The sequence below is a fragment of the Macrosteles quadrilineatus genome, unplaced genomic scaffold, assembly GCF_028750875.1.
Source record: "Macrosteles quadrilineatus isolate MER2022 unplaced genomic scaffold, UCM_ALF_1.0 Scaffold_6__1_contigs__length_79288215, whole genome shotgun sequence".
In the NCBI taxonomy this organism is placed as follows: domain Eukaryota; kingdom Metazoa; phylum Arthropoda; class Insecta; order Hemiptera; family Cicadellidae; genus Macrosteles; species Macrosteles quadrilineatus.
In genome coordinates this window covers 11,645,634-11,673,598 of record NW_026542599.1, presented here as the reverse complement: position 1 = coordinate 11,673,598, position 27,965 = coordinate 11,645,634, and the positions used below count along the sequence as shown (strand labels likewise).

General features: G+C 31.9%; 1 protein-coding gene across 10 annotated transcripts in view; it reads left to right on the top strand.

Annotated features, from left to right (window-relative positions):
- The window catches only part of LOC128996252 (protein lin-10-like), a 53,486-nt gene extending 29,764 nt beyond the window's left edge, over positions 1 to 23,722 (top strand). For 7 of the 10 annotated variants that reach the window (XM_054421438.1, XM_054421440.1, XM_054421436.1 and 4 more), the window contains 10 exons: positions 1,292 to 1,331; positions 3,272 to 3,414; positions 12,719 to 12,949; positions 14,361 to 14,447; positions 15,046 to 15,210; positions 16,413 to 16,595; positions 17,135 to 17,347; positions 18,029 to 18,148; positions 18,376 to 18,516; positions 19,621 to 23,722. In XM_054421438.1, the coding sequence (XP_054277413.1) occupies positions 1,292 to 1,331; positions 3,272 to 3,414; positions 12,719 to 12,949; positions 14,361 to 14,447; positions 15,046 to 15,210; positions 16,413 to 16,595; positions 17,135 to 17,347; positions 18,029 to 18,148; positions 18,376 to 18,516; positions 19,621 to 19,692 (1,395 nt within the window). In that variant the 3' untranslated portion in view covers positions 19,693 to 23,722. The remainder of the gene's footprint in view (positions 1 to 1,291; positions 1,332 to 3,271; positions 3,415 to 12,718; positions 12,950 to 14,360; positions 14,448 to 15,045; positions 15,211 to 16,412; positions 16,596 to 17,134; positions 17,348 to 18,028; positions 18,149 to 18,375; positions 18,517 to 19,620) is intronic. The other 3 variants (XM_054421444.1, XM_054421437.1, XM_054421441.1) reach the window with 2 other exon arrangements.
- Positions 23,723 to 27,965: the final 4,243 nt, after the last annotated feature.

Genomic DNA, 27,965 nt, shown 5'->3' with positions numbered 1-27,965 from the left:
TTTCTATTTCACTCAAGGTTTTAGTGCCCAGTTGTCGGAACTGCCCTTTGTAGATTTCAAATTGTGTTAGCAGTTATATCTTGAATATATCGTTTCTTAAATATATCATGGAACTATTCTCGTATCAAGATTACTTTTACCATCCAATCCTTAGGAAGATGTTTTATTTGATTTCAAAAAAAAATATGTGAGAAATAATATTTCCAAAACATAGGTACGTTCTACAGTTTATGAACAACTCTGTACAATTGGGAAATATTTGAACTGTTTGTTCTAGATAAAAACCTCCTGCATGGCATCATTTTGGCGACGGAAGGTTAAACAAATAAATTATACCCTTTAGACGCTTGATGTAGATATCGCCATAGTTTGTTTAACTATTGATAAAGGCGTGCATCTGCTGTTACAATGCTTTAACAGTTGGTTTTATTTTTTGAAATGTAATTTGTTTCTAGTTTCAAGGCAGAGAAAATTCTTTTTGAGAGTTATCTTACGTTTGAGAGTTAGCAACTGGCTTTGCTTTGTGTATTGTGTTTTGTGATGCAAAGTTGTGTTTGAATACCTGTAAAACATAGTGTGCGTGTTTACGTGTATTATATATAATAGTAGTAAGTATTGTTAGTACTTTGTCAACACTTGCCGATTATATAAGAAATCTTCTAAAACCAGGAAATTGCATTGACGATTTATTTTACATCATGAGATTCTTGATTTGTTTTGTATAGTGAAATTGTGTGTGAACAGTTGTAGTTTCCGGTGAAAGCTAAGTAGGTGTAAATACAATCAAGTTGATTTAGAATTAAGCTGTATTTGTTAGAGGTTTACATCATATGAAGATTTTTTAATTGTTTGCTCTATACAGAACAGTTTTAAAATATGACTCAATTATGCAGTGTGATTTACTTGCAGTAGATAAAATCAATACGATAAGCTCTCTATATACTAAATTGTCTTAATTCAGTTCCTAAATTAACCTTTAGAGAAATCTCAAAGGTGTGAAAATACCACACATTTAACAATTCACAATCAATCTAATGTTCTAACATTGTTTGATTTTACTTTTGAAGCATTAAAAAGTAAATACAGGTAAATATAAGCATGCAATCTACAAAATGTAAAATAAAAATTAATTGTATCAAATTTTGAACATTATTATTTTAAAACAGCATTTTAAATTTAGTGTGACTTTGAGGTACTGTACTCTGTAGATATTTGTTTACTCTTTAATGTGGATTACTTTGTTTTTGGCATTTATACAATTTTCTTTGACGGACAAACTTTATGGTTTCAGGAAAAGGATGGGGTGAAGAAAAAAGGCAGAAATAAAGAAGGTAATATATGGCTGCTTAGTCTTCCATGATTGTGATTAAATTTAATTATTTAAAGTTGACCTAAACCTAAAGATTACCTACTTTTTATATACAAAATTTTGTACTCACTCTAAAAATGTTTGAAAACTGTGTCAAATTACATTTGTTCACTCTCACTGTTTATTTTTTAATTATATAAATCAGCTTTTCAACTGTAAAGTTCTTAAACTTGTTCATACAGAATCACAACAATATGCTATTTTTATTATTGCCCCGTACTAGTTATTAATTTTCTATTTTCCTTTTACCATGCTTCCGTGGAATCAATATTTATCTTGTTGGTAAGTTGTGGTTGTCCTAGACTAGTGTAAGGCTAATTTTGGTGTAATTGTTTGAAAGGGTTGAAAATGAATGCTTGTACGGTAGATTAAATAATAATATTTTTTTTCCTTTAATTACTGTGGAAGAATAATTATGTTTTCTCAATCTACGTAATTGAAAACATTTTAAAAGTAGTGTGAATTGCTGTAAACACTAAGATTGTTAAATAAATTGCAATAATTTTGATTAATAACATACAGTACCTTAATGTGAAATTTCACTAATGAAAATAAGCCAAATATGTGCATATGGTGATTTCTGGTTTTGCTAAACAGCATTTTGCCAATTCACTTGTAATGAAGATTTTAATTATGTAAGCAAAAAATGTGAAATGTGTGGCTAATTTGTACTAAAACTCAAAATCATTATTAAGTACAATTTACTAATGACGAACAGAGTTCTAAAATATCACCAGAAGTCACGAACATCTGAATTAGCTGTAGAGTGTTGTTATCACTTAGTGATAAGAAATGCAGGCAAACTTAGGAAATTATAGTTTAGAAAGTCTAGCAAACAATTTGACTGGTTAAACTAGTATTGTCGTAAATGGTGGTCAATAGAAAGTAATGAGGTAGAAATATTGACAAAATGATAAAAAATCTTGGTAAAATGACACTTAAACTTTACCTCTGGATCCCTATTACACATTCCAACTTTGACTGATTGTTTCACCCATGATGGAAAATGTAGCCTGCCATGCCTTCTAATCAAATTGAAGGCTTAGACAACGAGGGGAGCTTTAAGTCATAGAGAATATTGAGAGAATAGCTGCAACTAAGTCTCAGGAAACTGAAATCACAAATTTGCTTTCATCAGAACATCTATCAGTGTTATTTCGTTAGCGGGGCCACAACTATATTACACAAAAGTTTAAATTACTAGGATGGGACCCGGAAACATAATTTTACTTCCTGAAGAAAAATAAATATTTCTCGAGTTAGTGAGTTGGTTGCTCGACTGTGAAACCAAGGTCCAAGGACAGAGTATCCTGATACTACTACTAAACACTGATTCTACTAATATTTATTAGTACTTATACCCCATCACCTCACCCCATTTTTTTTATATATTTTTTTTTTTTGCTTGTATCTACGCCAGAGTGCAATTTTCATAATTAAGTCAATTCAAACGATAAGAAGAAGGTGGTCCTAAACTATTAAAGTTTGTGATGTGCCAGGAATTAACCCATCCCTCCCACACTAAAGTCTAAGACGCTTAGGACTAGGCTAGCAACACTCCCACTTTGCTTCATACATTCTATGAGCATGTCTTTGATGCTCATATGGGCAGACAAACTTTAGGTTGAAAGAGGCTGGCCTATTAAAAAAATCTTTTTAGGCACTGTTAAATATATCTGTAAAGACAATGAATTTGTGTCACTTGAAGATCATTAGTCTAAAACTAATATAGGTTTACTTGACAGAGCAAGTTAATTGGATCATTTTAGCTTAAATCAAGAGATCCAGAGGCTCTTTCACCATGTGGATAAGGATTTTTTTTAATAAACTTCCGAAGCAAAGTTGCATTGATTAGTAAGGGTGTCTTGGTGCTGGGAATTCCTAATCCTGGTCTGGTGGCAGGTATGATTCACGAACCTACAGTGCTGATCGAGGGGGTGCTGTTCCGAGCGAGGTATCTCGGCTCTACGCAGCTGGTGTGCGAAGGTCAGCCGACCAAGAGCACCCGGATGATGCAAGCCGAAGAGGCGGTTAGTCGGATAAAGGTCAGTTCCGCATGGTTTATTGTTTCTGTTTGGATAAAGTTGATAAAGTAGGTAATTAATATTCATAGTACACCATATATTTAAGGCAGTTAGGTTAGGTTAGTTTTATGTCAATACTTCCTATTGTACAGTTTTTATTCCTGCAGTAGTGTCAGGGTGTCTACAACTTCCGGAAAAGTCCTCAAAATTTCACTTAGGTCCCTGTTCCCAAAACCTCACGTTATTTAAATACAGACTCCTAATTTTTGTAACTGTTTCTTAATGTTTTAATAGTTTAAGGAAGTAATAAAAGGTCTGAAACAGATGATATTTTTAGACCGATTTCTATGGTTTTAGTTGGGAGCTAGGTGGCTTAAACTTGAGACGTGAACTGTGATTTGCAAAGCTAATGATCTTTTGTCAGTTGATAACAGTGTGTAGTAATATGTTGGTAAATGTTGTCAAAACCTTTTTCTGCACCAAATATTTTTAATTACTTATTTGTTACACTAAAAGTGGAAATGAAAATTGCTCAGTAGTCTCCAAACTCCCCCCTCCTCAAAAATCTGTTTATATGGCAAGAGCTATTATAGATACCCTGATTATATTACATTGTTGGTTTCCAAATTCCCTCCAATGCAGATCTGGATATGTATAAGTTTCTTTTTACAGCATAAGTCTGCACAGAGGTTATTCAAAATGTGTTAAAAAAATAACAAGAATGTTTTTAATTTTTGCCGGCTTTAGAGAGTCTGATTGTTAAACTTTTTTATGCTATGTTACATGACCTTGAAGAATGATAAAACTATCATCTCCAGTGGGTCGTCGTTTTACAGCCGTAAATGACTTTTTAAAGCGCATAACTGAAAGGACTTTCGACTTAAGTCTATCTCAAAGATTGAGTTTGAGAAGTGTTTCGGGAATTGGAAGAAGCACTGCCATAAGTGAATAAATTCTAACGGAGACTATTTTGAAGGCGGCAACATTAATGTTGATGAATAAATAAGTATTTTGTTAAAAAAATTAAATTTTCATTACTATTTTTAACACACCTCGTATTTTTATTTTTCATTTTACTATTTTTATTATAAACACACTAACATTTTAATTAGGCACAAACATGTTTTTTTTTATGTTTTTTATTATTTATTTTAAAAGTTTTGGTAAAAAAGAACTGCCTGAAAATAGAAGTACTCTGTATCTGTAACCAATATGATTTTGTTTCTCTTAAGTACATCAATAAAGTAGCTTGACCTCCGCAATCCAAATACTAATACAGTTTTTAAAAGAAAATATTTTGGATTTTAGTGTCTACAAAAGGCATTTGGTTTTGCAATCTTCCTATGATTATGTGTCTCATTAGGAACAGATAGGTGCATGTAATTATGTCATTCCTTCTATTGACACAGATAAATTTGCCATTATTATATCCTTACAAAACTTGTTTACTAAAAATGAACTAATGTAAAATTAGATTTTAAAATATTGCTTTAATTAGTTTTAAATCAGATATGATATGAGTTAGACATACCTATTTTTCGATGTTTAAAGGAAAAGCTTATTCTAACTTCCACTTTGCAGAATTTATTTGGACGCTCATGAAAAGCGTTTGAAAAGCTGGAGTTTAAGTACGTTGATTTATTTTGTGTAAAATGTACAGCATCATTTATTTTCACAACCTTATATTTTATGATTTTTTAAAGGGAATACATTTATAATTGGAGTTACTATTTAAAACACTCTTTTTAGAACATTTAGAGACAAATAAGTAGTTTAGTTATGTTATTAGTAGTTTAAATTTAGTGGTTCAAAATAGTCGATTAGTTGAGCATGTTTATTTATGCATCATAAACATAAACAAATGACGTTGTTGGCCCGAATCCTATACTAACAGCATTGAACATATGTTTTGGCAGTTCCATTTAAGCAATGTTAAATAATGTTTATTTTCGGGCCAAAAATTTAATTTGTTTATGTTTATGACCCATACCGGTATTTTTCTAGTACTTGTGATATTAACTAATATTTAATATTTTGGTAATATTTTGGAAAAGTGTCATTTTTCTTATTTTTTTGTATGCAAACTTGTTACTCTAAACAGATGTTGATTTTTTTTTCTTTTATTATTGTTTATTTGTTGACAGTTGACAATAATTCAAAATTTGGTAGCTCTTTGTCCCTAATAACATTGGTAGAATGTAATTGTTTTATTTTTTTATCTATTTGGGAGATTTTTATTTTATTCCACATCACTATTTATATCTAACTGTGTCGTTCTGTTACAACAGTTGTGATTCAATGTGAGCATTTTGATTTATTAAGTACTAAAATACCAACTTCACTGAACCTGGTGTATAAACACCTCGTTAATTGTTGCATTGGTTACTAGTTGAAAACCCCAGGCAACGAGTATGCATAGGTAATAAATCAATTTTACCAGAGATTGTGTTAAGCTAAACTTGATTAATCCAGAATTGATTCATATTTATCTTAAATTAACAAGGGCAGTCATTATTATTATTAGACTATATATTTTAAAATCATATAGTTGTGTAACTACTAACTAGATAATGTTCCTAATTCTTACCTATAATTGCAAACACTACTTCTGGCGAAGCCTTGACTCTTTTGTAAATATTTTGATACTTTTCAAGATATCCTTACAAATATCTGTAAAAATGTTTTTTAGAGGGTTGAAAAAACTCTTTAGTTTGTATTTATTTTTATTAGCGAATTTCCCTATAGGGAAGTAGCTATTACCGTAGGTGGCACGGTAAGACCTAGACCCGGGACCGATTTACTTTTTCATTTTGATGTCCCCAGAGGCCAAAAACACCATTCGTTCAAATTTGTATATATGTATATATATAGATTTATATATATATATATATATATATATTCGTCCGTGAACGCGATAACTTGAGTAATTTTTGTCCGATTTTGATGAAATTTGGTTTAAAGGTGTTTGCATGATCGGACCATGGGAACGGGGCTTTACGGGGGGGTTTTATGGGGTAAAAATTGGGTTTTCTCACTTTTGACCCTCAAAACACAAAATGTCCCAATTTCTCTTTAGACCTTTTTAAAGAGCTTAAAAAAACAAATAATTTAGTATATAAAAGTATTTTTGTTCGGTTATAAGTAACGGAGAAAATTTAAAAAATTGTAAATTTAAAATTCCCATGTTATTCTTATGGAGAATATTGTCAAATGTTGTAGTTTGCTTGTTTATGGATATAATTTGATCAAACTTGGCAAATTTATTTATTTTGTACTAAGCTATCAATATTTTACTAAAAAACACACTTTATTAGTTTCCTTGTAGCAGCAAACCTAGGTACTCGTTAAACCTAATGATATAAAAATATATTTAATTGAAAATCAATTCAGGCAAATAGAAATTCGCTTAGTCGGCAGGTTTGCTGCGGCGGGGGTATTTTTATATTTATTTCATTTGTTATCATATGAACTACAGTAACTCATTATAAAAGCTATAAAATGTATTGGTTATAAACACATCCATTTTAATGGTATACTTTGCAAATTTGTTAAATAGTTAAAATTATGATTACACTAAAGTATATAAATGTGCTAGAAAGTTAAATTGTAACAAGTATCATCAAATTGATGAACTTACTGTTACATCATAAAGTAATTCCAAATAATAAACATAACTGTTATGATTAAACTTACCTCAATTTTAGACACTGTAAGTTGATTAAATATTTAACATACGTGTCTAAGTATTTCTTTTGGTTTTTCTCTCGATGGAGTGACAACAAAAAATATTTGAGATAATTCATTAAAACAAGTTAGAACATTGCTTTAGGTAAAGCATACTCTGTCTATAAAAATTAATAATTAATTTAATGTTAATCACTACGCAAAAAACTATAAATAATTTGTTAAAAAACAACATGTTTGCCAATACAACAGGAGAAGCAAGGATGCACTTGTAAAATGATGTCTTCGATTAGACTCTTTTAAAATATTGAAAATATGCTAAAACAACTTAAACTATAATGTTGAAAAGAAAAAAAGAGTATTTAAGTAAGGTAAAGAGAGTAATCACTTTTTATAAAATATTCATTGCTGGTAAATTTATTGATTGTGTATATTTTTTGACACTGTTTAAATTGTGTCTCAAGTAATTTTATTTTAATATTACATCCTGTATTTACTGTTATTAGAGTTACTACTGTACAAAGTTTTGTTGAATTTTGAGATTTTAAAAACTTGTGAATAAAAAAACTTGCTTATCAAACTAGCCAAAAACTTACCAGAGCACCAGTACTGTTCTTGCACCAATGAAAATAGTATTGTTTTAATTTGAATTTATTTTCCTAATCTAAGTTAGTTTGTGCTGCTAAAAAATATTAATCGTCTGTAAAATTTCCAACCACCATCAACCAAACAAATTAGATCACTTATGTGCAAAACATAAAAGCAACTTAAACCTTAAATAAATAACTTGTATGATTATAGTAACATAGTGTATCAAAATTCAAACACAAATATTACACAGTCACATTTAAATTATTAACTTTAAGGCACAATTTAATGTCGTTCACTTTTAGATACCAGGGTTTTTCAATAGAAAGTGCTGATCCATTTTAGTTGTTTTTTCAATTCCCCTAAAGTTTCTTGCACTGTAGAAATACCTTTTTGTGTTATACTGTATAATTTTCTCCTTTTATGCACAACACAATTAGATTTCTTTCCGAACAGTATTCTTATCAATTCTATTCTTGCAATTATTTATTTCCTGCATGTAACCCTAAAACTATTATTTATCAGTGATGTTTACTTTTATTTATATATAAAATATATCATGGTGTGAGTCTTTGTCTTGTTCCATATTTTGTAGTTTTGTTAATTTGTTTGTCTAGATTTAGGTAATCTCTAAATTGTCTTTTGGACAATTTTGTTTATCTTTTCTTTTTTTAAGATTTACAACCAACTCATTTACAAGTATAATTGATACAAATTATCATATAAGAATGTTTTGTTGTAATCGAGTTGTATAAATCGAACAAAGACTACTAAATGTTTATATTGCAGTTTATTGAGCGCCGTTTGGTAGATAAACTGAGTATTATACAGGGTGAGTTTTAATTGTCCCCCCCCCCCAACTTTTTTCTACATTTTTTCAAATATCAATCCCAGACCACTTCCAAACATTGTTGGGTAGGAAGTACTTCATTTTGACTAGGTGGTCATTTCCGGCCGCCATCTTGGATTCGCCATATTGGATGCAAAATATTTTTTTCAAATGTAAAGGTGGGGCTGTGATCCATTATTTGGAACTAGATTTTTACCCTGATTACAATGCCACAAACCGTTTTTTGTTATCAAGTTTTCTTTATGAAATAATGCTATTTTTTTTGTAAAAAATGTCAATATTTCAAAATCAAAATATGAAAATGAAAAACAGATTGTGGAATTGAGTTCAGCTTAAAAAAGTAATTCGAAATTATGGGTCACAACACCCCCTTCATATTTAAAATAATTTATCACATTTCAAAATGGCGGATCCAAGATGGCGGCTGAAAAAATTACATCCGTCATAACCAAGTGAAAATAGGTCAACAATCACTGGTGGCGTATACTTATCTTTATATAGCACTATTTTGAGATTATTTTCTTAGTTTGTAAATGCACAATGTTAAACTGGGCTAAAAATAAAGTTATAAAAACCCCTCATAACTTTGGAATGGATCGAGATTTTTAAAAACGGTTTGTGACATTTTAATCAGGGTAAAAATCTAGTTCGAAATAATGGGTCACAGCCCCACCTTTACATTTGAAAAAAATATTTTGCATCCAATATGGCGAATCCAAGATGGCGACGGGAAATGACCACCTTGTCAAAATAAAGTAGGTACATCCTACCCAACAATGTTTGGAAGTGGTCTGTGATTGATATTTGAAAAAATGTAGAAAAAAGTTGGGGGGGGGGACAATTAAAACTCATCCTGTATTTGCGATCATTGCTGTATATTTTACAGTGTTTTAAGGTGATTTGGTTTGGTAAAAAGTCATTTTAGCTTAATTTATTCTTTGATTTGGATGCCCAATATGCTTTAGGAGTGTCAACAATTAAATCTCACAAGGAATTGTGCTCACTATTAATTAGGTCTTCATGGTTTAAATCTACTTTGACATCAAAATATACCATGGTCGGTCTTTTTAATTTATCAAAAAGTTTATTTCCTTATTTGTTCTTATTTTTATTAGCAAGCTTGAACATTTTTTAGCAAGCTTGAAGATTGACACACAAAAGTAGTTTTCATCACTGGGAGAGAAAGTGGCTGTTTTTGGTATGCAATCATGTTTTCAAGCTTGGAATTACGATTAAGTACCAATAAGACACTTTCGCTCCATGTGATGGACAACTATTTTCATCATACTGTGGAAATAACCTTCTAACCGTTACAAAATTAGACTACATAAATTGAGGTTATGCAAAGTCGTCATCAATGTTAAACAACATTAAATATCGTGTGATAACGTTTTCATAATGCAGTGATAAAATGTTGAGGTTAGCGAACCGAAAAATTTACTATATGTTTTTTCTCTTTCCTATTTGAAGTTACCCGAAAACGATGATTTTGCTGCCGATTTAGAGAACTAAAAACGGCTGCTTTCTGGACAGTATGATGAAAAATGACTTTTTCAATAGACGACCATAACTTTGTATGGTGCTTCTTGGAATTCAAAAATGAAAAATATATATTTGTGACGGATTGCAACAAAACGTTAACTCAAGTACTTATGTTTTTGCTGTAGCACAATGAATCAATTTACAAACCATTCAAGTTATTTGTTGTTATACAGCATTGCATACTCTGCTCTGATTCGGTTGAGTCATGTGTGGTCTTACATTGTTTTCTTCTACAATTAATGATCTAAAATGAGATTTTATCCTATTTGGAACAGATCTGATTAAAAGTATGTTATTAATTTGGGTTGTTTTAGAGTTGGTTAGGTGATCAGATCTAGGTTAGGCTGGGGCCAGACGTTGCTGTTTGGTCACGCACGGGTGAAACGCACAATGTTATCTGCGCAGTCAGTGTCAGTATTCACACCGGTTGAACCACTTCCTGTTGGATTTTCTTAACTTACCTCATCTGTAATGACCAAGGTTCAATTCACTTACAGTAGTCAAGGACAAACACTCTTGCATTTTTGGTATACTTACTTCTTAGTTTTTTGTCTTTAAGTAGACAGGATAAGTGGATTCGTTGTAAGTAGCACCTCGAATTTAACTTTTCGCTTATCTTCACTGTCTGTTCAGCTAGAACTTGTTTTAAACTACTTCAATTGTTTATTGATAATATAAGATTAAAACGTTCGAGTTGAAACATGAAGGTTAAGCGTGAACGCGTTTTGTTGAGATTGAACAATATTTTTCACTAGTTTATATTGTATAAATTACCATGGACTGAAAAATAGCTGATTTAACAAGCGACAAGCTAGTCGTCATTTTATGAAAAATGTTTGTCTCTTTTTCTCATTAGGAAAGTGTTTATAGCTGAGACTCTCCACCTTGTATAAACGCGTCACACGTCTCAAACATTTTGTAAACTTGTACTTGCTCACCGGCACATTCTTTGTTTGCACCGAGAAAATTATGTGAAATGGTTGGATAGGAATACTCCGGATAAGCTGTGAGATCCACCTGTATATATGGATGTTGTCTCACAAAGCACCGTCAACGTCAACTGATTCCAACCACCTATACCACCAATGAGCTTTCAACGTTGTAAATACACAAAAATGTCAGTGTTATCGCTTGGTTACCAATGGAAAACAAGCGTAACGTACGTCTATCGATAGGAGTTTAGTTTCAGTTTGCTTTATGAAGTGTCCCCCGTTTCTTTGCTCCCTGAAATGTCTAGATATGTTTTGTTACATCCTCACAGACCCGCACTGAGTGTTTTGTTATGTGACGCACATTATTTGACGCACTGCACACATCACTGTCTGTTTCTGTCTCTGTCTGTTGATACTTTGTATTTTTTCTGTTTTTTTTATAAACTCCCTGGTGACTTAAAATAAGTGTCAAGTAAAACTTAAAATTCCTTCAGGAATTCATAATGTGTAAAAAGTTATAAACAACTATTATTGAAGAATTTTATCCCAAAAAATAATTAATCTAGTCACTAAAGTAAGTGTTAAGTAAAACTTAAAATTCCTTCAGTAATTCATAATGTGTAAAAAGTTATAAACAACTATTATTGATGAATTTGATCCACAAAAATAATAAATCTAGTCAGAAAAAAAGTTGGGGCTATTTCGTTAGCTTGTAAAAATAAATTTTCAAATAAAACTTATTAATCTTTAAACACTTTTTAAACTATTTTTTGTATGATACAAAATTGAATAATTTGTTCATTCTTGCAACAAAAACAGTTCATTTTGTCATGAAAAAACTTATATTAACAATAAACATACTCATTCTTGAAATTCATTACAATATTTTGTCTAAAAAGTAAACATTGCTTAAATTTAACCCATTAAGCTATCTCTATTGGTTAAGAATATTAAAATACTTCAAGCTTTATGTATTACATCACACTCAAAAATATGAAAAGAGTAGGTTATTTTTTGATAATATTGCAAAGTAAACCTACTTTATGGGCTTAATATTTAACCAACAATACAGAAATAATATATATTTTTTTTTTATTAACTGGTAGAATAAATAAAAATATAAACATAATCATAAATTTCCATTTACTAGTTGCTTTTAAATAAAATAACAATTAATTATTATTACTAATATTCATTTTTAACAGGTTTTTTTTAATAAAATTTGCAATAGGAAGGGTCTACATTATAACCTTTTTAATCCATGAAATTTTAAAAAGCTGTACCTTTTTATCAGCTAGACTCTTTGGAGTTTTAAATTATATTGCCAGAAAGAAAGATAATTTGATCAAAGCTTTATAGATAAAGATTAATTCAATAAAAATTTAAAATGTATACATTTTAAAACTGTTTTCAACATATCAGTTGTCATTGGGTTGCCAATTAACAATACTGACTAAGAAATTATTCATTAGATACAAGACTACGATACGTTTATGAACCTTCAATGATTCAAGTGGTTTCCTAACAAAAAAGTAAAGATCAGCTGTAAGAAACTCATGTAAACTTTGTCTGATCTAATAAGGTTTTTATTTCAAATAATGCCAATTGCGTAGAAAATCACACAAATACATCCACACAGTTTCAGTAATGTTTCATCACTACAGTTGAGATTCGGGTTAGGTTAGGTTAGGTTGTGTTGGTATGGTGGTTGGAAGACAGTTATGTACAGGTGGGGACACACCACGCAGGGTGTGAACTTGCGGCTTTGAATCCGTCCGATTCCGACTCCACCGAATTGTCGGATCTCGAGGCAGATTTGAGCTCTAACGCTCGACTCGGCCCTGGCTCGCTTTTCCGCCTTCGCTTTCTCGGTTCAGTCGCTGTAGACGAAGAGGAGAGGTCTACGTGTAAGCGACGACTGAAGAAAACCATGGTCGAAGAAGCTGTGATGAAAATAAAGGTGCGGTTTGATATGCGGGGCACTATAGTTAACACTGCACTGAAAGAATTTTGAGGAAATTTATTAGTTCCTAGTTTTATTTCTATTTTAGTGGTTATAGTTTGTGTATGGCTAGAATCACGAATGTGATAGCCGTTTTGTATTGTTGTATGAATTGGCCCTAAGTCATTGCCGGTGTTAAATTTAAAATCGTGAATGAGAATATTGGTATGAAGTTTTGGGAAGTAATTGTTTTGCAAACTAAATTTCAGTCATCTACTAAGATTTAATGATACTAAGTAAGGGGGGGGGGGTGTTTTTATCTTTAGGCCGTTTTAAGAGACCTTTTGTGATTTTTGTGATAACAGTATCATTGTTTAGTAAAAGTTGTAATGACTAATTGCCTGAGAAAAGTTGAATTTAAATTTATTTTTCAGATGAGACTCAGAATAACCATGGTCGTTCAAATCCATTGATTTTTAAATAAATATTAAAAAAGTTATTACATTTTCAAATTTTGTAACAAATACAAATCTTGTCTCGATCTTTACCAGGAAAACTAATTAAATAAATTATTTAAAATCATTTCACAAGATTGGAAATATGTCATGCATTGTGTTATAGCTAGAACTGATAAAGCTGGCATCTATACTTGGGTTGATATTTTTTAAATGTTTAGCACAATTATGTTGAAATTATTTTGTGACATATTTTTAAATAATTTTATGCTGACTGTAAATTAGATTACCCTTACCTGACATGTTTGTATCAACTTTTCCAATGCTGTTCTATCTTACACCTTATAGGAAGTTATTGCCCCCAATAAGTTTGTGCTTTGTATGTAATGTCTACCTTTAAGTAACGTAGTTATTTGGATCATTTAATGACATATTGTTTCCTCATTTTTGTGCTGCTTTGGTCCTGTAGGCTTTGGTAAGTTTATTTGGATAATTATTCCTCTTATGGTTATTATTTTTTGAAAAGTAATACCTTTCATTTGAAAATGTTTGATGCCCATTATTCACCCGTAATGATTATATAAGCTTTACATAAAACAACGATATTTTTGTAAATAATTCAAGAGATGATTTATACCTGCCCCTAAGAGACAAAATAATGAATAAAATTGTCAACCGCTGACTATCACAATTTTGAATTTGAAGTAACTGCACACCTAGAATTCTAATGCAACGATTTCCCTTGCTTACATTTGAGACATACAACAATTGAAATATGTTAGTAAACCATCATTATTTTGTTCCTAATTTTTTTGTGAGGTAGTGTTTGCTGAGTAAATTGAAAACTTAAAATCTTTCATCCTGGCAATCAAAATTATTGTCTTAATATTTTAAATATGTAATGAATAAACAAAATGTTATATACTATACTAATGTTACTAAGCGAATATACGTTATCACAATACTTATTCCAGGCACCCGAAGGCGAAACTCAACCCAGTACTGAAGTCGACCTATTCATCTCCACCGAGAAAATCATGGTTCTCAATACAGATCTCAAGGTAAAGTTATTCCAAAAACTTGTGTCTAAAGATTTTAAAATTTTTTTCTCGGAATCTACGCTTGTGGCATTTTTACATGATTAATAACAAGAGGACGTAGGCTTGCATTAACGCTTAGAAAAAGCGGTCCAAACCAAATTATTGTATATTTCCATAAATAATAAAAGGTTCAATAATACTTAAAAGCATTGATTTTTAAATTCCGAATTAGACATCCTATCTATGTGGGCCAGCAGTAAATATTTTTTTATTTTATAATCACAGTTTAATGAGCTGCTATTTTAAAAATACTATTTTCTTACTTAAGTTTTTGTTCCTGCCATAGTTGATGTGAAAAGATGCTGCTTACAATTTGTCCTTTCAGTTTGGTTTAGTTAAAAAAACGGCGTGTATGACAGAAATTGGCAATTTACCTACATTAGTTTTCATTCTAATATTTGGTACTACATTAACATGGGAATGCAATGTTTGCTGTATCTATAGTCGATTTTTACCAAAAGAATTTTTTATGCGAAATTTTTGACTTGTGTACAGTACAACACAACTAAATCCAGGCCTATAGTGGCAAATTATGTCATCAAGTTGTAATTTTTCACAGGAGATAATGATGGACCACGCTCTCCGTACAATCTCGTACATCGCGGACATCGGAGACTTGGTGGTGTTGATGGCTCGGCGAAGGTTCGTACCCCACGAGGTCGAAGATCCGCCGAAGATCAACCGGACACCGAAGATGATCTGTCATGTCTTTGAAAGCGAAGAGGTAATGCACATCAGTTGACAATGTTAGGGATACAGTTGCTTAATAACTAGATAGATTCAATTAACATAATCAATTTTGATTAAATGGCTCCAGGGAATTGTTAGTGTAGTATTTTATGTGGACAGAATGGGCAAATATGTTGATTTTAATTGTTTTAAATATATTTATCCACTACCTACTCAATTTTAATTATAGTTCTAATTGTAAAACATCCATCCAATACTTAATTAACAGCGGTTTTTTTTGTAATGGCAGGTTTACCAACAATGCTTAAAAACATAGGCTTTTGTATTGAATCTTACATTATTAGTTTACAGAATTTACGTTTTGGATAGTATTATATCTATTGATGTGATATTTTTAGATATTGGGATTTTTTCTCAATTTACAGTACTTATTTTTATACTAAAACTTAATGATATGTTTAAAGCATATGTAAGAAAATAGGAATAAAAACACTTACTTTCTGTTATTAATGCTTACATAATTAACTTTGATTCCTTAAAATACAATAGTTTTCTAACCAAATTGATAATCTATTCCTGAATTTTGCCAACAAAACAATCATCTGTCCCCTCCAAAAAAAATCTTCTGTATAATTTTCTGTTAAATCATGTTTTATCCGTAACAATAGTTTGATGTGTGGTAACAGTGGCAAAATATTTTTGTGCTCTTGGACCTAGCTGTTAGCCTCTTAAAAAATGTTAATACGCAAAAGTTGAAACATCGTCTGATTCTCTCGGGAATTTTTTTTAGATAAAACACCACAGAGCTCTGTAGAACAATTCCCCACCAATATTTTACAGATGTGTCATTGGCAAAAATATGAGCTAGTGACAGGTAACAAAACTGGAAACGTTTAAAATGATAACTTATCATTTTCATGCCTGTGAATATAATTGCTTTTCAGTCAAGTTAGACCTCTCATGGTTCTTTAACAATTTTTCAATTACCTGAAAACTTACTTTGAGAAGTTTTAGTGAATTTCCCCATAGGGAAGAGTTTTATATGTTGCTATGGGGGTTTCATCAGTTTCCTGTAAGCACTTTTAAATATTGAAAAATATAAAATATAATTAAATAGTATTAGAGTAAAGGATTTTATCAAATTAACCTTTGATTTCACAATTTCAAGGGATATAAATTAATATATTAGCTTTGAAATTTTTAAGTGTTTAAAGTAATATTTTGTTTCTGTTTTAGGCGCAGTTCATCGCACAATCGATAGGGCAAGCTTTCCAAGTCGCGTATATGGAGTTTTTAAAAGCAAATGGGATTGAAGACCATAGTTTTGTCAAAGAAATGGATTACCAAGAAGTTCTCAACTCACAAGAAATATTTGGGGATGAACTACAAATGTTTGCAAAAAAAGAAATGCAGAAAGAGGTAAGTAAAGATTAGAATTCTTTTAAAAATCATTTTATTTTAGTCTTTAAAAGTCAATATAAGATTTTTAAGTCAATCGTTAGTGCAGTTAAAGAAAGCTTTGTCTTTCGATAGCGGAGTTGATACAGTATCAAGCAGTAGTTTACCAGCAGTGTCTCCAATAAAAACATTCAGATAAATTTCATAGAAAAGTTGTGGACTTTTGTAACCTAAATAAGAAACAACTTTGGGATAAGACATAAGCTATTATGATATTGATAATTATGAATTTAGTCTAAACAAAAATAAATTGTAAAGTGTGTTGTGTTTATACAATCTCATAATTTAGAGATCATTTAGTAGTTTCTGGAATATTAATAAATTGTTAAAAAGGATGTAGTACCACACTCTTTACCGCAAACAGTTTATTCTAAGGTAATTGGCACACTATTGATTATAGATCTGCTCAATCATTATTGCTAAGATTTGCAAATTAACTCAAAGTATTTGTAGGAAAATTGCTTTTTTTCAAAACTGTGAGCAAGTTAAAACGTGTCTAGGTCGTGGTACCGAAAGCAAAAGGAGAGATCTTGGGAGTGGTGATCGTAGAGTCAGGCTGGGGCTCGATGCTGCCAACCGTCGTCATTGCCAACCTAGCGCCGGCCGGCGCAGCGGCACGGTGCGGACAACTCAACATTGGAGACCAAATCATCGCAATCAACGGTGTCAGTCTAGTCGGGTTGCCTCTGTCAACGTGTCAGAACTATATTAAGGTAAGTTGCTGAAGATTCTTTGAAAGAAACATTATGTGATAATTTTTACTGTCATATCTCATCAAACAAGACTCAATATGATCTTGTAGATTGCTTTGATGGTTATTTTCAAACTCTGTTGTTAGATTTAAAAGGAACCACTTCTTAGAGGTGCTGTCCCAAATATTTGCAAAGCCGGTTTACTCTTATTAAAATTTAAATTTAAAATTATTACAGCAAACACATCACAAAGGTGTAACTTGCCGTGGCCAAGACTGGAAACATTAGATTCTATGTTATGTGGATTAATTTTATTTATTTATTAAAAAACAATAATAGTTTGCCACAAGGTTTTATGTAGAGTGAATCCCCTGACAGGGTTTTCCTTCATCTAATAGATAAGAATAGAAAATGTTTTAAGTCTTTAAAATGTTGAAATAACTTCTGGTAAGTTGCAAACTTTGTCGAAAACAATTTTTTAAAATCAAATCAGCTTGAGCAAACAGTTATTCAGAGTATCAAGGTTTTCCTGTAACATTTGGCTACTTACAGCATTAAAATTACCTAATTTTTTCCTCATATCATATGATTGGTAATATTAATTAAGTTACAGAGTGTCTAATTAGTTACTACTGTACTTTTTAAACTGAACCTTGCACATGTGATAATGGTTGCATGTTATTTATTTTTATTTTATTACAGAATTCCAAAACTCAAACCGTAGTGAAGCTGACAGTGGTTCCGTGTGCGCCGGTGGTGGAAGTGAAGATTAAAAGGCCAGATACTAAATATCAGCTGGGCTTTAGTGTTCAGAATGGAGTTGTAAGTTTCTAAATATTTGAACATAACACACTTTAAGTGAACGAGTATTTATGTTGTCAAAAATACCAGGGTAGTCCATTCATGTATACATCAATGTTGTAATACATTACTGTAATATGGAGAACTATGAACATCTGTTATGGAAGTCCCATCAATCGTAAAACAAAAAAGGTACTTGTAACTCGTATGGGTAGAAGATATGCTACGAGCGTTTGTGATATTTCCAGATCTGCAGTTTATTGAGAGGCGGAATCGCAGAAAGAGGAGGAGTCAGAGTTGGACATAGAATCATTGAAATCAACAACCAAAGTGTCGTCGCAGTTCCGCACGAAAAGATCGTCAACCTGTTAGCAACATCTGTGGGGGAGGTAATTACTGTTATTGTACATTTAACTATTTTTCATTGTATAGGTCTGTGTCTACAGCAACACAAATGCCTTTAGGGCAAGCGGTCCTAACCTATATGATTTGTGGAATTGAGCCCGCCCCTGTCTCACTGAAGTCCGAGATGCTAACTAATAGGCAGTAACACACCAACGTATTCAATTTGTCATTCAATCTCGTCTTTGTATGCATATGTTTATTTTTGCGTGTATCCAAATCTTAGTGAGGACCTCAACTTTGACTACACAACATGATGTTTTTGGACCTTATTATGTAGTAGGAACTTTTCAGGGTTGTTTGACTGAATCATAAGTCCAATCAACCTAATCCTCTAAAATCAATTGTGGGTATTTAGCGATTTATTACTTTCTCCTCCTACATAGTATATGGAGAATGAATTGTTAGTAGTAAAAACTTCTGAGTTTTAGTTTGGAGTAGATATATCCCTTTTGGGTCCTCCTGAACCCAAAAAAAGTGGTTTTCAAAAGAAATAAAGTCTCTGTGTGTGGATGTGTACAGAGGTACAGACCACACCTGTGGTCCGATTTTGATGAAATTTGATATGTGCGTAATGCGTATTAGTCCATGGCATCTCTAGGAGTTTTATTCGTTGTTTGAAATTTTGATTTTTATTGGTTTTTTTATTATAAAAACCCCATAAATAAACAGTAAAAACCAAATGATTTTGATGATTTTGACCAATGATTTTGATTCAAATTGAGTATGTTATATATTTAATATTCTTAACCAATATGGTACAATTCCCATTGCTGTAAAATTTTTGATCAAAAAGTTATTGTAACTTATATAATTTTCCCTAAAAAAAACCATAAAATAACAAAAAATCGAATTTTCCGAAAAACGGATTGACTGATTTTTATTAACATTTAGTATACAATGGTCCTTGTAACTCTACATAAAATGGTACAACCCCCAATTCTGTAAAAACTACACTTCAAAAGTTATTGCATCTTTTGGGATTTTACCCATGAAATACATAGTTACTCCAGCTTGTTCATGAAAAGGGGTTTTGTCGAGTTAATGGTAGAAAGTATGTGTCGGATTGCTGATATCGTTTGTTGTCGCAGATCCTGATGAAGACGATGCCCACCTCCATGTTCAGACTGTTGACCGGCCAAGAGACTCCGGTTTACATTTAAGTGCACAAACACGAGAAAGCAGCACAAGTGATCCATCTAGTTTATTTAACCTGTATTGAATACAGTAGTCTATTTTTAATATGTATTTATTTATTTATTCGGTAGGTATGTTAAAAGTATGCACGCTTAAAGAGATTTGTATAAAGAGGAACCATCGCCAGTAAATAGTTAATAGGTACACATTAAAACTAGGTAGTTGTTCCAATAGACTTAAACAATAAAATAATATAGAACAAAAAAACTTTCTTGAAATGTTTAAACTATTTCAATTTGATCGTGCGAGACAAGATGGGTGAATTAGGTTTATTTTTTTGTATCTCCGATTTGTAACTTCGCCCAAAGTATTTCATTATGTTTTGTTGTATGATCTTTTAGTTAAATTATGTAGTATTCATTAATTTTTTAATGACGTATCTTTGCTACTGAGCGGCAAATTATAGCCTATGTAGTAAAATTTTGAAGGATTATAACCCTTATATTGTTTTATATCGCTTTATTTGAATATTTCTAAGATACCAGTTTTATACCAAAAATAACATAATGTAGAAAATGTGTATAAAATAGATTATTAATATCACACAAGTGTCGTTAACTAGGATAAATTATATCTTGAAAATAATTTTCCAGCATTGTTTTTGCATGTACTCAAAAGTTTTTTCAACTCAAATATTGTGAACTATTTAATTTGTAATACTACTTGTTGGTTTTTAATGATAGCTTTATAATTTAAGCAACTTTCAGTGTTTTGGAAAAGTTTTGTGCTTTGTGTATTTTTTTCAGTCCAACACGGTAATGATTAAGAAAGTATCCTCACTTGAATTGTGTAAAATGGTATACAATCCTATTTAGTTTTAATATCTAAAAATTAGTCAAAATTTCAAATATTTAATAATGATTAAGTTTTTTCAACATACTTTACAATATTTTGTCATATGACCTTTTTTTCAATGAATTGTACGATTTACTTTCTAAACTATATTCATTTTCTTATGAAAAAATTATTAGAAAATTTCACTAGAGGGAAGAAACTCTAGCCGTAGGCGTGGCACAGAAAGACCTAGATCCAGGACCGATTTACTTTTTCATTTTTATGTTCCCAGAGGCCAAAATATTATTTGTTCAAATTTTGATGATATATGTTTTGATATTTGAGCAATTTATATACACAAAAACACTACATACGTCTGTCCATGAGCTCGATAACTCGAGTAATTTCAGTCCAATTTTGATGAAGTTTGGCATGGATGTGTAGAGCTGGATAAACTTGAACGAGTTTGTAAACCAGCGAGATCAGGTTATGGGAAACTAAAATTTAAATATAACTTTTTATTAAAATATTTGAGTTAAAATCCAATCAGGTGAATTGAAATTCGCTTAGTCTGCAGGTTGGCTGCTGCGAGGCATTTTTATGTAAATTATCATTCCTTTAATTTTCCTTGGCCCCTTAAAATACTAATGGTGATGAAGATTTTCTAAATTTGTTTATAGCTAACTTTGCAAGAGGCATACATCTGGTTAATTGCTGTTATGTATGAAGTTAAATGAATATTTTGTAGAAAAATACCCATTATAAGATAAATTATTTAAAATTAAGGTGGTGCAAAATTTATATAACTATCTTATATATTTTGAAAAAATTGTTTAAGATATTAATTTAAAAATGTATTAGTTGAACAAATAGAAAAATGTTTACAATAAGGTACCACATTATGACTGTCAAATCGTGAATTTATTTATCGATTTAAGGGTAGTTTAATCAACATGTTTTAATGTGTTAACCTTATCCTTCAAGGAGGGATTTTTATTTCCCGCCAGACCATGCTACGGTGATTCCCAAATCATGCCAAACCATCACTTCTACCATTGTTCAGTGAGTGTTGGTGATGGTCGTTATTGGATTCATAATTTCATTACCAAAGTAGAATTCAAAAATAAATATAAATTCTGGAATTTATTTGTTATTTGCTAACTGTAGCAGTGTCTTTTTACGTGTGACGAGGAAGGTTCATCAAACCACCTTTAAGGGTTTATGTTAATAATACTTTTTATTCAACAATTTTTCAAAATTTTCAAGTATTCAGTTGATTAGTTGCTTTTAATTATTTGTAATGCAACAAATCACTTAGTTGAAATAGAAATATTGTAACTTTATAATTTGTCTTTAACCTGAACGCATTGAACATTTCAAAGTATGTTACTCTAAATCTCAAATTTTATCCTCTTAACTAAATTCAATCTTTGGCTGAAAAATGTTCAAGATATATTATCAAACATTTTAATTAGTACTTGACAATTCTTACAAAACTCCAACAACCTTTTTAAACTGTAGCAAATGGAGGTAAATACCAAACTACACAGAAATATGTTTTAAGAACATTCAATAGATACATTCATTCTGTGTTAACTCTTCGTTTGTCCAGAATTTTGAATTTTTCCATTGTCAAATCGATTGATTCCCCTTTACTTTCCACTAGTATGCTATTTCAGTTAATCCTTATCAAACACAGATCTCAGACTATTACTTCTAACTTAGTATAATATTCTTGTTGATATCCATCTCTTATACCCTAGCTTGCCTCGCTTCCTCCCTCGACTTGTCGTTTGTCCCGCGCAAGCTATCTTTACATATCTGTATCGTATCGCAACGCTCCACGAGCGTCTTCACTGTCTTGGTTGCTACGAGCAATTCGAGTTCCCAGTCGGTTCACAGGAATGACGTGTTTTCGAGTGCCTAAACCGGTAGGGTCGGATGAGACTGTACAGTTACGTTTTCTAGTCGCATTTTGTAGTGTACATCCTGTAGATTTACTATATTATTCTATAAGTGTGTGAGTGTTATTGTACTAGGTGTCCAATTGTAGTGTACAATGATATGTTACAACTCGGTTCGCTTACGTTGGAAATGTGGATGTAAACGCTGGGGCCATACGCAAAACTTGGCTAATTGTGTTATTTATTTATTGTGGAAACACCTCATATCATGTATGTTTTGTAATATTTGTGTTCTGTATATTTTTGTTATTTTTTTACATGTTTATTTATGGATCTAAGTCATTTCACCAATGTGAAGTACAACTCAATTTTATATATTTGTGAATATGTTTTATCAAGCAATGCAAGCTTTATTGTGCCTTAGTTTATAGTGTTTTATTCAAAAATCTTTGCTCTAAAGAGCATCACCAAATAAACTCACCACACTTGCTTTACACAATTCAAACCAACTTTTGTTTGTTTTTAATATTTTTTTAATGTGATAATAATATCAATGAATACAAATCTTTTTTTAAGAAGCAGAATGCCTTTGTACAAAATTCAGTCTGGGAATGTTTGAATTTCGGAAAGTTCCCGTGTCAGCCGCTAAGTAGACTACTGTGAGCGCGCGGCCAAGTCAGCTGACTGAGTGAGACGAGATAGATAGAGCGGCCGCCGCGCAAAACTCATTTCCAAAAAAAAAATCCAAAATTGCAAAATTCCAGTCTGACTATTCTCCATAAGCATTTTGCTTCTTAAAGGGTTTTTCTATTCATTGATAATATTGTGTTTACAACAATGGAACTGGATATTTTTTTAATACAGAAGAACCTGGATAACAAGACTTATGGGTACTTATTATCGAGGTTTGCAATAACATGCGATCAGCGGTAAAATAAATTCAAGGGGATTTGAAAATGTTGAGACATGTTATTAAGGGTGATTTTTTTATTGAGATTCCTTTGGTTGATAAAATAGGCTAGACTACACAATTTTTATACAACTAAATTTAAGAATATTTAAGTTAGCGTAGTTTGAATTGTTATAATAACTATGCTTTCAAAAATAGTATTTCAAATGTTTTAAATTTAAAACAATCACAATAATACCTCACTCAACACTATTTATTTACACTGTCAATCACTATTGTTCTACCTCTATTAAATGGCATTATGAAGCTTGTATTGCACCTTTGTTTATTTGACAATACGTTGTCTTTAATGCAAAACTTTTGTATATAGGTAGATTTGAATAAACCTAGTAAATACTTCTATTTATATTTTGTGCTATTTATTTGTGATTCCTGAAAAGAGAGCCAAGAGCACTTCTCAAATGCTAGCGATTATAAAACAGCTGATTAAAAAGAATGAAATTATAGTACTGTATATTACGTTACTAGTCCTGAAAATAGGTATTTACCGGACGAGTGTGGTTGTTCCTGTGCGAGATGAAGTCAAGTGTGGAATTACCATACGAGTCCGGTAAACACATAATGGACGAGTGACGTACGATATTTTACGCCATACTACTCTAAGCTAACTTAACAATGAACAATCTGTACAAATCCTTATATATTCCGACCTTCTAAAGAACTGACAATCACTACTTATAACCTCTAAGAGATGTTATGTTTTTGTTTATAATTATAACCACTCATTGCCAAATAATCAGCTGGTTGGTATCCGGTAAAAACTCATTACAGTACAGTAGTACATAATGAAACCCCATTTGATTAAGCTGGCGGCATTGAGTCTCGTACACGTATAAGAGTTGTCACATAATGCTATTAGTTGTTACCGATTTTAGCTACCTAGTTCGGGCCGCTGACGCTTGGGTCGCGGTAGTCTGTCGGTAGTACAGTGCGTGCGCCTTTGAGGACCTTTTAACCATTTGGTATTAAAAATTTATTATAAAACAATGAAACTAGAAACAAACAAACTTCATCAACAAAAATGACATTTTATAACCTACAATGAAAGCAATAATAAAAAACAACCCAACTGCCTTACCAACAAGACCGAGGTGGAGTATTTCGGGCCGCTGACGCTACTCTGGAACAGCGCTGTTCAGGTAACGATAACCTCCATTGAGTGGCTACTCTAGTACATGTATACTCAATGCTGACGGCAAACAGCTGTTTTCTAGACCAAATCCTTGCGTGAGAAGTTCGTTAAAACAGTGTAGTGTGGCGTAATAGTATATTTCATTACTAGGACCGAAAGTGGCATTTTCCGTCGCGTGCTCAAGTTTTTGTGTGAGGCGAAGCCTCACACAGGGAACTCCAATTTCACGTGCGAGGCGAAGCCGAGTATGTGAGAGCTATTTTCACGTACGAGGCGAAGCCGAGGACGGGAATAATGGAGCAAGTGCCGGATAATAACTTTCGGTACGAGTTATGAACGATACTTTTCATCACGACGCAAAAATACACAAACACAGATTAGCAGACCTCAGTAATAATACAACTATTTTATTTCTTAATTCATTCGATTGAACATCAAAATAAAATAAAATCTTCTAAAAGAAAACCTACGTATATTTCTCAATAAATTTGGTTTAAACATGAAAATAAAAGAATAAAACTTCTTTTAACAATACATACAGCTGATTCAAATCATTAAATTAAACCATAACAAAACACTAGCGCGCGTAGAGAATAAATGGAGAACTAATTGAGAGCGAGGGAAAGTAAATTTAGAGCTTGGGAAACGACTACTTTCACGACCACTAACTTTTGATGTCAGCTGTTATCGAAAATAGTTACTTTCGTTACGGAGTGATGAAATAGTATATTACGTTACTAGTCCTGAAAATAAGTGTTTACCAGACGAGTGTTGTACACACATTTTAGACGAGTTACGTACGATAGTTTACGCCATACTACTAAATCCGTACAAATCCTTATATATTTCCACCAACTAAAGGACTAAAAATCACTAGTCTTAACCTCTAAGAGAGGTTATGTTTTTGTTTATAACCATTCATTGCCACCTAAATACAGTATAATCAGCTGATTGGTGTCCAGTAAAACTCATTGCAGTACAGTAAGTATGCAATGAAACCCCATTTGAATAAGCTGGCGGCAAACAGCTGTTTTCTGGACTAAATCCTTGCGTGGGAAGTTTATCAAAATAATTTAATGTGGGGTAAAATATTTTACCTAATATTTTATTCATTACGGATACTTGCCTGCTTTTAAAACAATTTTTTTCATTTCTATTTTCTATGGCCCTACAATTAAGACTTTAAGCGAGTTTTCTTTAATTGAAACCACTAACTTTTCCTGTTTCGAAGCCAAACGACGAAATAAAATATTACTGACCAAGTAAAAACCTCACCATTGTCCTTTAACATGCTAAGGTGTTTGCCGTCCAACCGGAAGTGTACATTTCTTAGTAGTGTGTAGAGGTGTGAGAGCTTTCATATTACATGATTCAAGCGACAGCTAAGAACTGTACTATTTTGCAACCATTCACTGCTACTGGTTGTCGTGCCTTGGCCGTGTGTCAGTGGCTCAGTGTACTTAAGAGCTTGCTCACTGCATGGTTTTTAAGGCCTGTTTTGCCAGAAGCGGCTGGTGCGTCTATCGCTCAGCAATTATCGCTCCGCAAAAAGCTGTCCACTGCTTTGCATTGTTTCAGGTTAGTCTATTTTGCAAGACGCGTCTATTGCTACAGCCGCCAGCATCTGTAACTGAGCCGCTAGCATCCATTGCTGACCACGACCACTGCTCCTGGACCAGACAGAGACGCAGTCGCTAGCGATTATTAGTAGAAGAAACACTTGTTTTGATGTTGACTTCATTTTATTTTATCAGTTAACAAACTAAATCAGCTAAAAATTCCGAAGTGACATTTTACAATATTAACCCCCCTAAATTTATAATCCTCCCCCCACGTTATTCTTATAGGGAAAAACATTGAATGTTGCCGATTTTGGTATGCTTGGTGGTATGGTATTATTTCAAAGATTTGAAATAATATTAATGTTCATGAATTAAGTTTTCTACAAAACCCTCCTAGTGTTTTCCAAAAATCACACCTCTTCACCCTTAAAAAAAGCCCACTTTCAAAAATTGGTAATATATTTTTTTTTTATTTAATGGTTTTACAACTTTTTCTTGCCTAAGTTTTTTTTTTCAAAAATTTGTAATGCTCTGTATTCTCCTTTGTTTACTTTAAATCTTAGTCATTGCATGTTTTTTTTTTTGTAACTTTACTCCTTGACCTCTTTTGCAGTAGTCCTTGTGATTTTGTGCACTTAATGTAATACTTGTATGAGACATGTATACCACTCGTGTAACCGGTTTCATAGTTCTGTTCTGTTACTGTTCTATGAAATATATATTTATGAAAAGTTTAACTATATTGTTTTGTTCTGTAAGACAAACAAAATTTACCAATAAAAAACAAATGCACTTCATTAAAATTTAATTGGGAATAGTGACACAATAAACGCACATTGGTAAGAATATAGTTTGTTATGGTAAATGTTAATGTTTGTTTTGGTTAGGCACAAGTTAAGCACAGAAACCAGTTAATTTCATGTTACAGTATAAACAGATAAGCAGTGTTTTTTTGTTTTTGTTACTATTGGTTTTTTACTCAGGTAGGTTACAGAGAATTGCAAGCTACATAGAAACACGCTTGTAGGACGACCATGCGCTTTCAGCTCTTGTAGGTTGTGCTGGATATACTAAGGAAGAGCCAGAGCGGCGAGCACACTGGCAGAAATTCCTATCACACAGGCCACAGAGACTTCCTGAGCATCTTCCACCATGAGCGTTGTATTACATGAGAGCGAGAGGGCGTAGTTGGTGTGCCCTAGACACCACTGAAGTATACCGTTGAATGTTTCCTGTGATTTTTTTGTGGGTATGTGTAACCATTGAATTTTGAAATGGGGAAAGGCATACAACCGTTCATATATCTGTTGGTGCAGAACTTCAGAGTAATCAAATTGTCAACGATTACTCTTTGATGAATCTTTCTGGTACTTAACAGTCATTGAATTAGCAAAGCTGGACTTCAAAAAGGCTTAGCACCAATCAGATTTATTTATTTATATTTTTGAAAAATAATGATTTGTTACAGTCATACTCATCAAAATTCAGGTAAAATATTAAAGAATTATACAATCATTTGTTTGTTAAAAAAACAATGGTTACTAATCTAACAATAATAGTTAACAAATTTAAAAAAAAACATACAAAATTTTAAAATGTAATTTATAATTCTCTGAATATCAATTGAACTCTACTTGGTTGGCCTGATTTGGAATTGGATCTGATGAACTAAAGGATCGTAAATGAAAACTTTAAAAAAATTATTTATATGACAGTTTGAGAAAAAAGAGTCAATATTTCACACCTTGGTCAGACTAGTCTGAGTTGAACAGAAGTGAGTAAATAACAGGATAACACTTGGAGAGCTTCTTCTGAAATTGACTTGCTTCAAAGGGGGATTCTCACATTACTGGGCCTTTGCAAATATGATCAATGAATGAAAAATTATGTATGTACA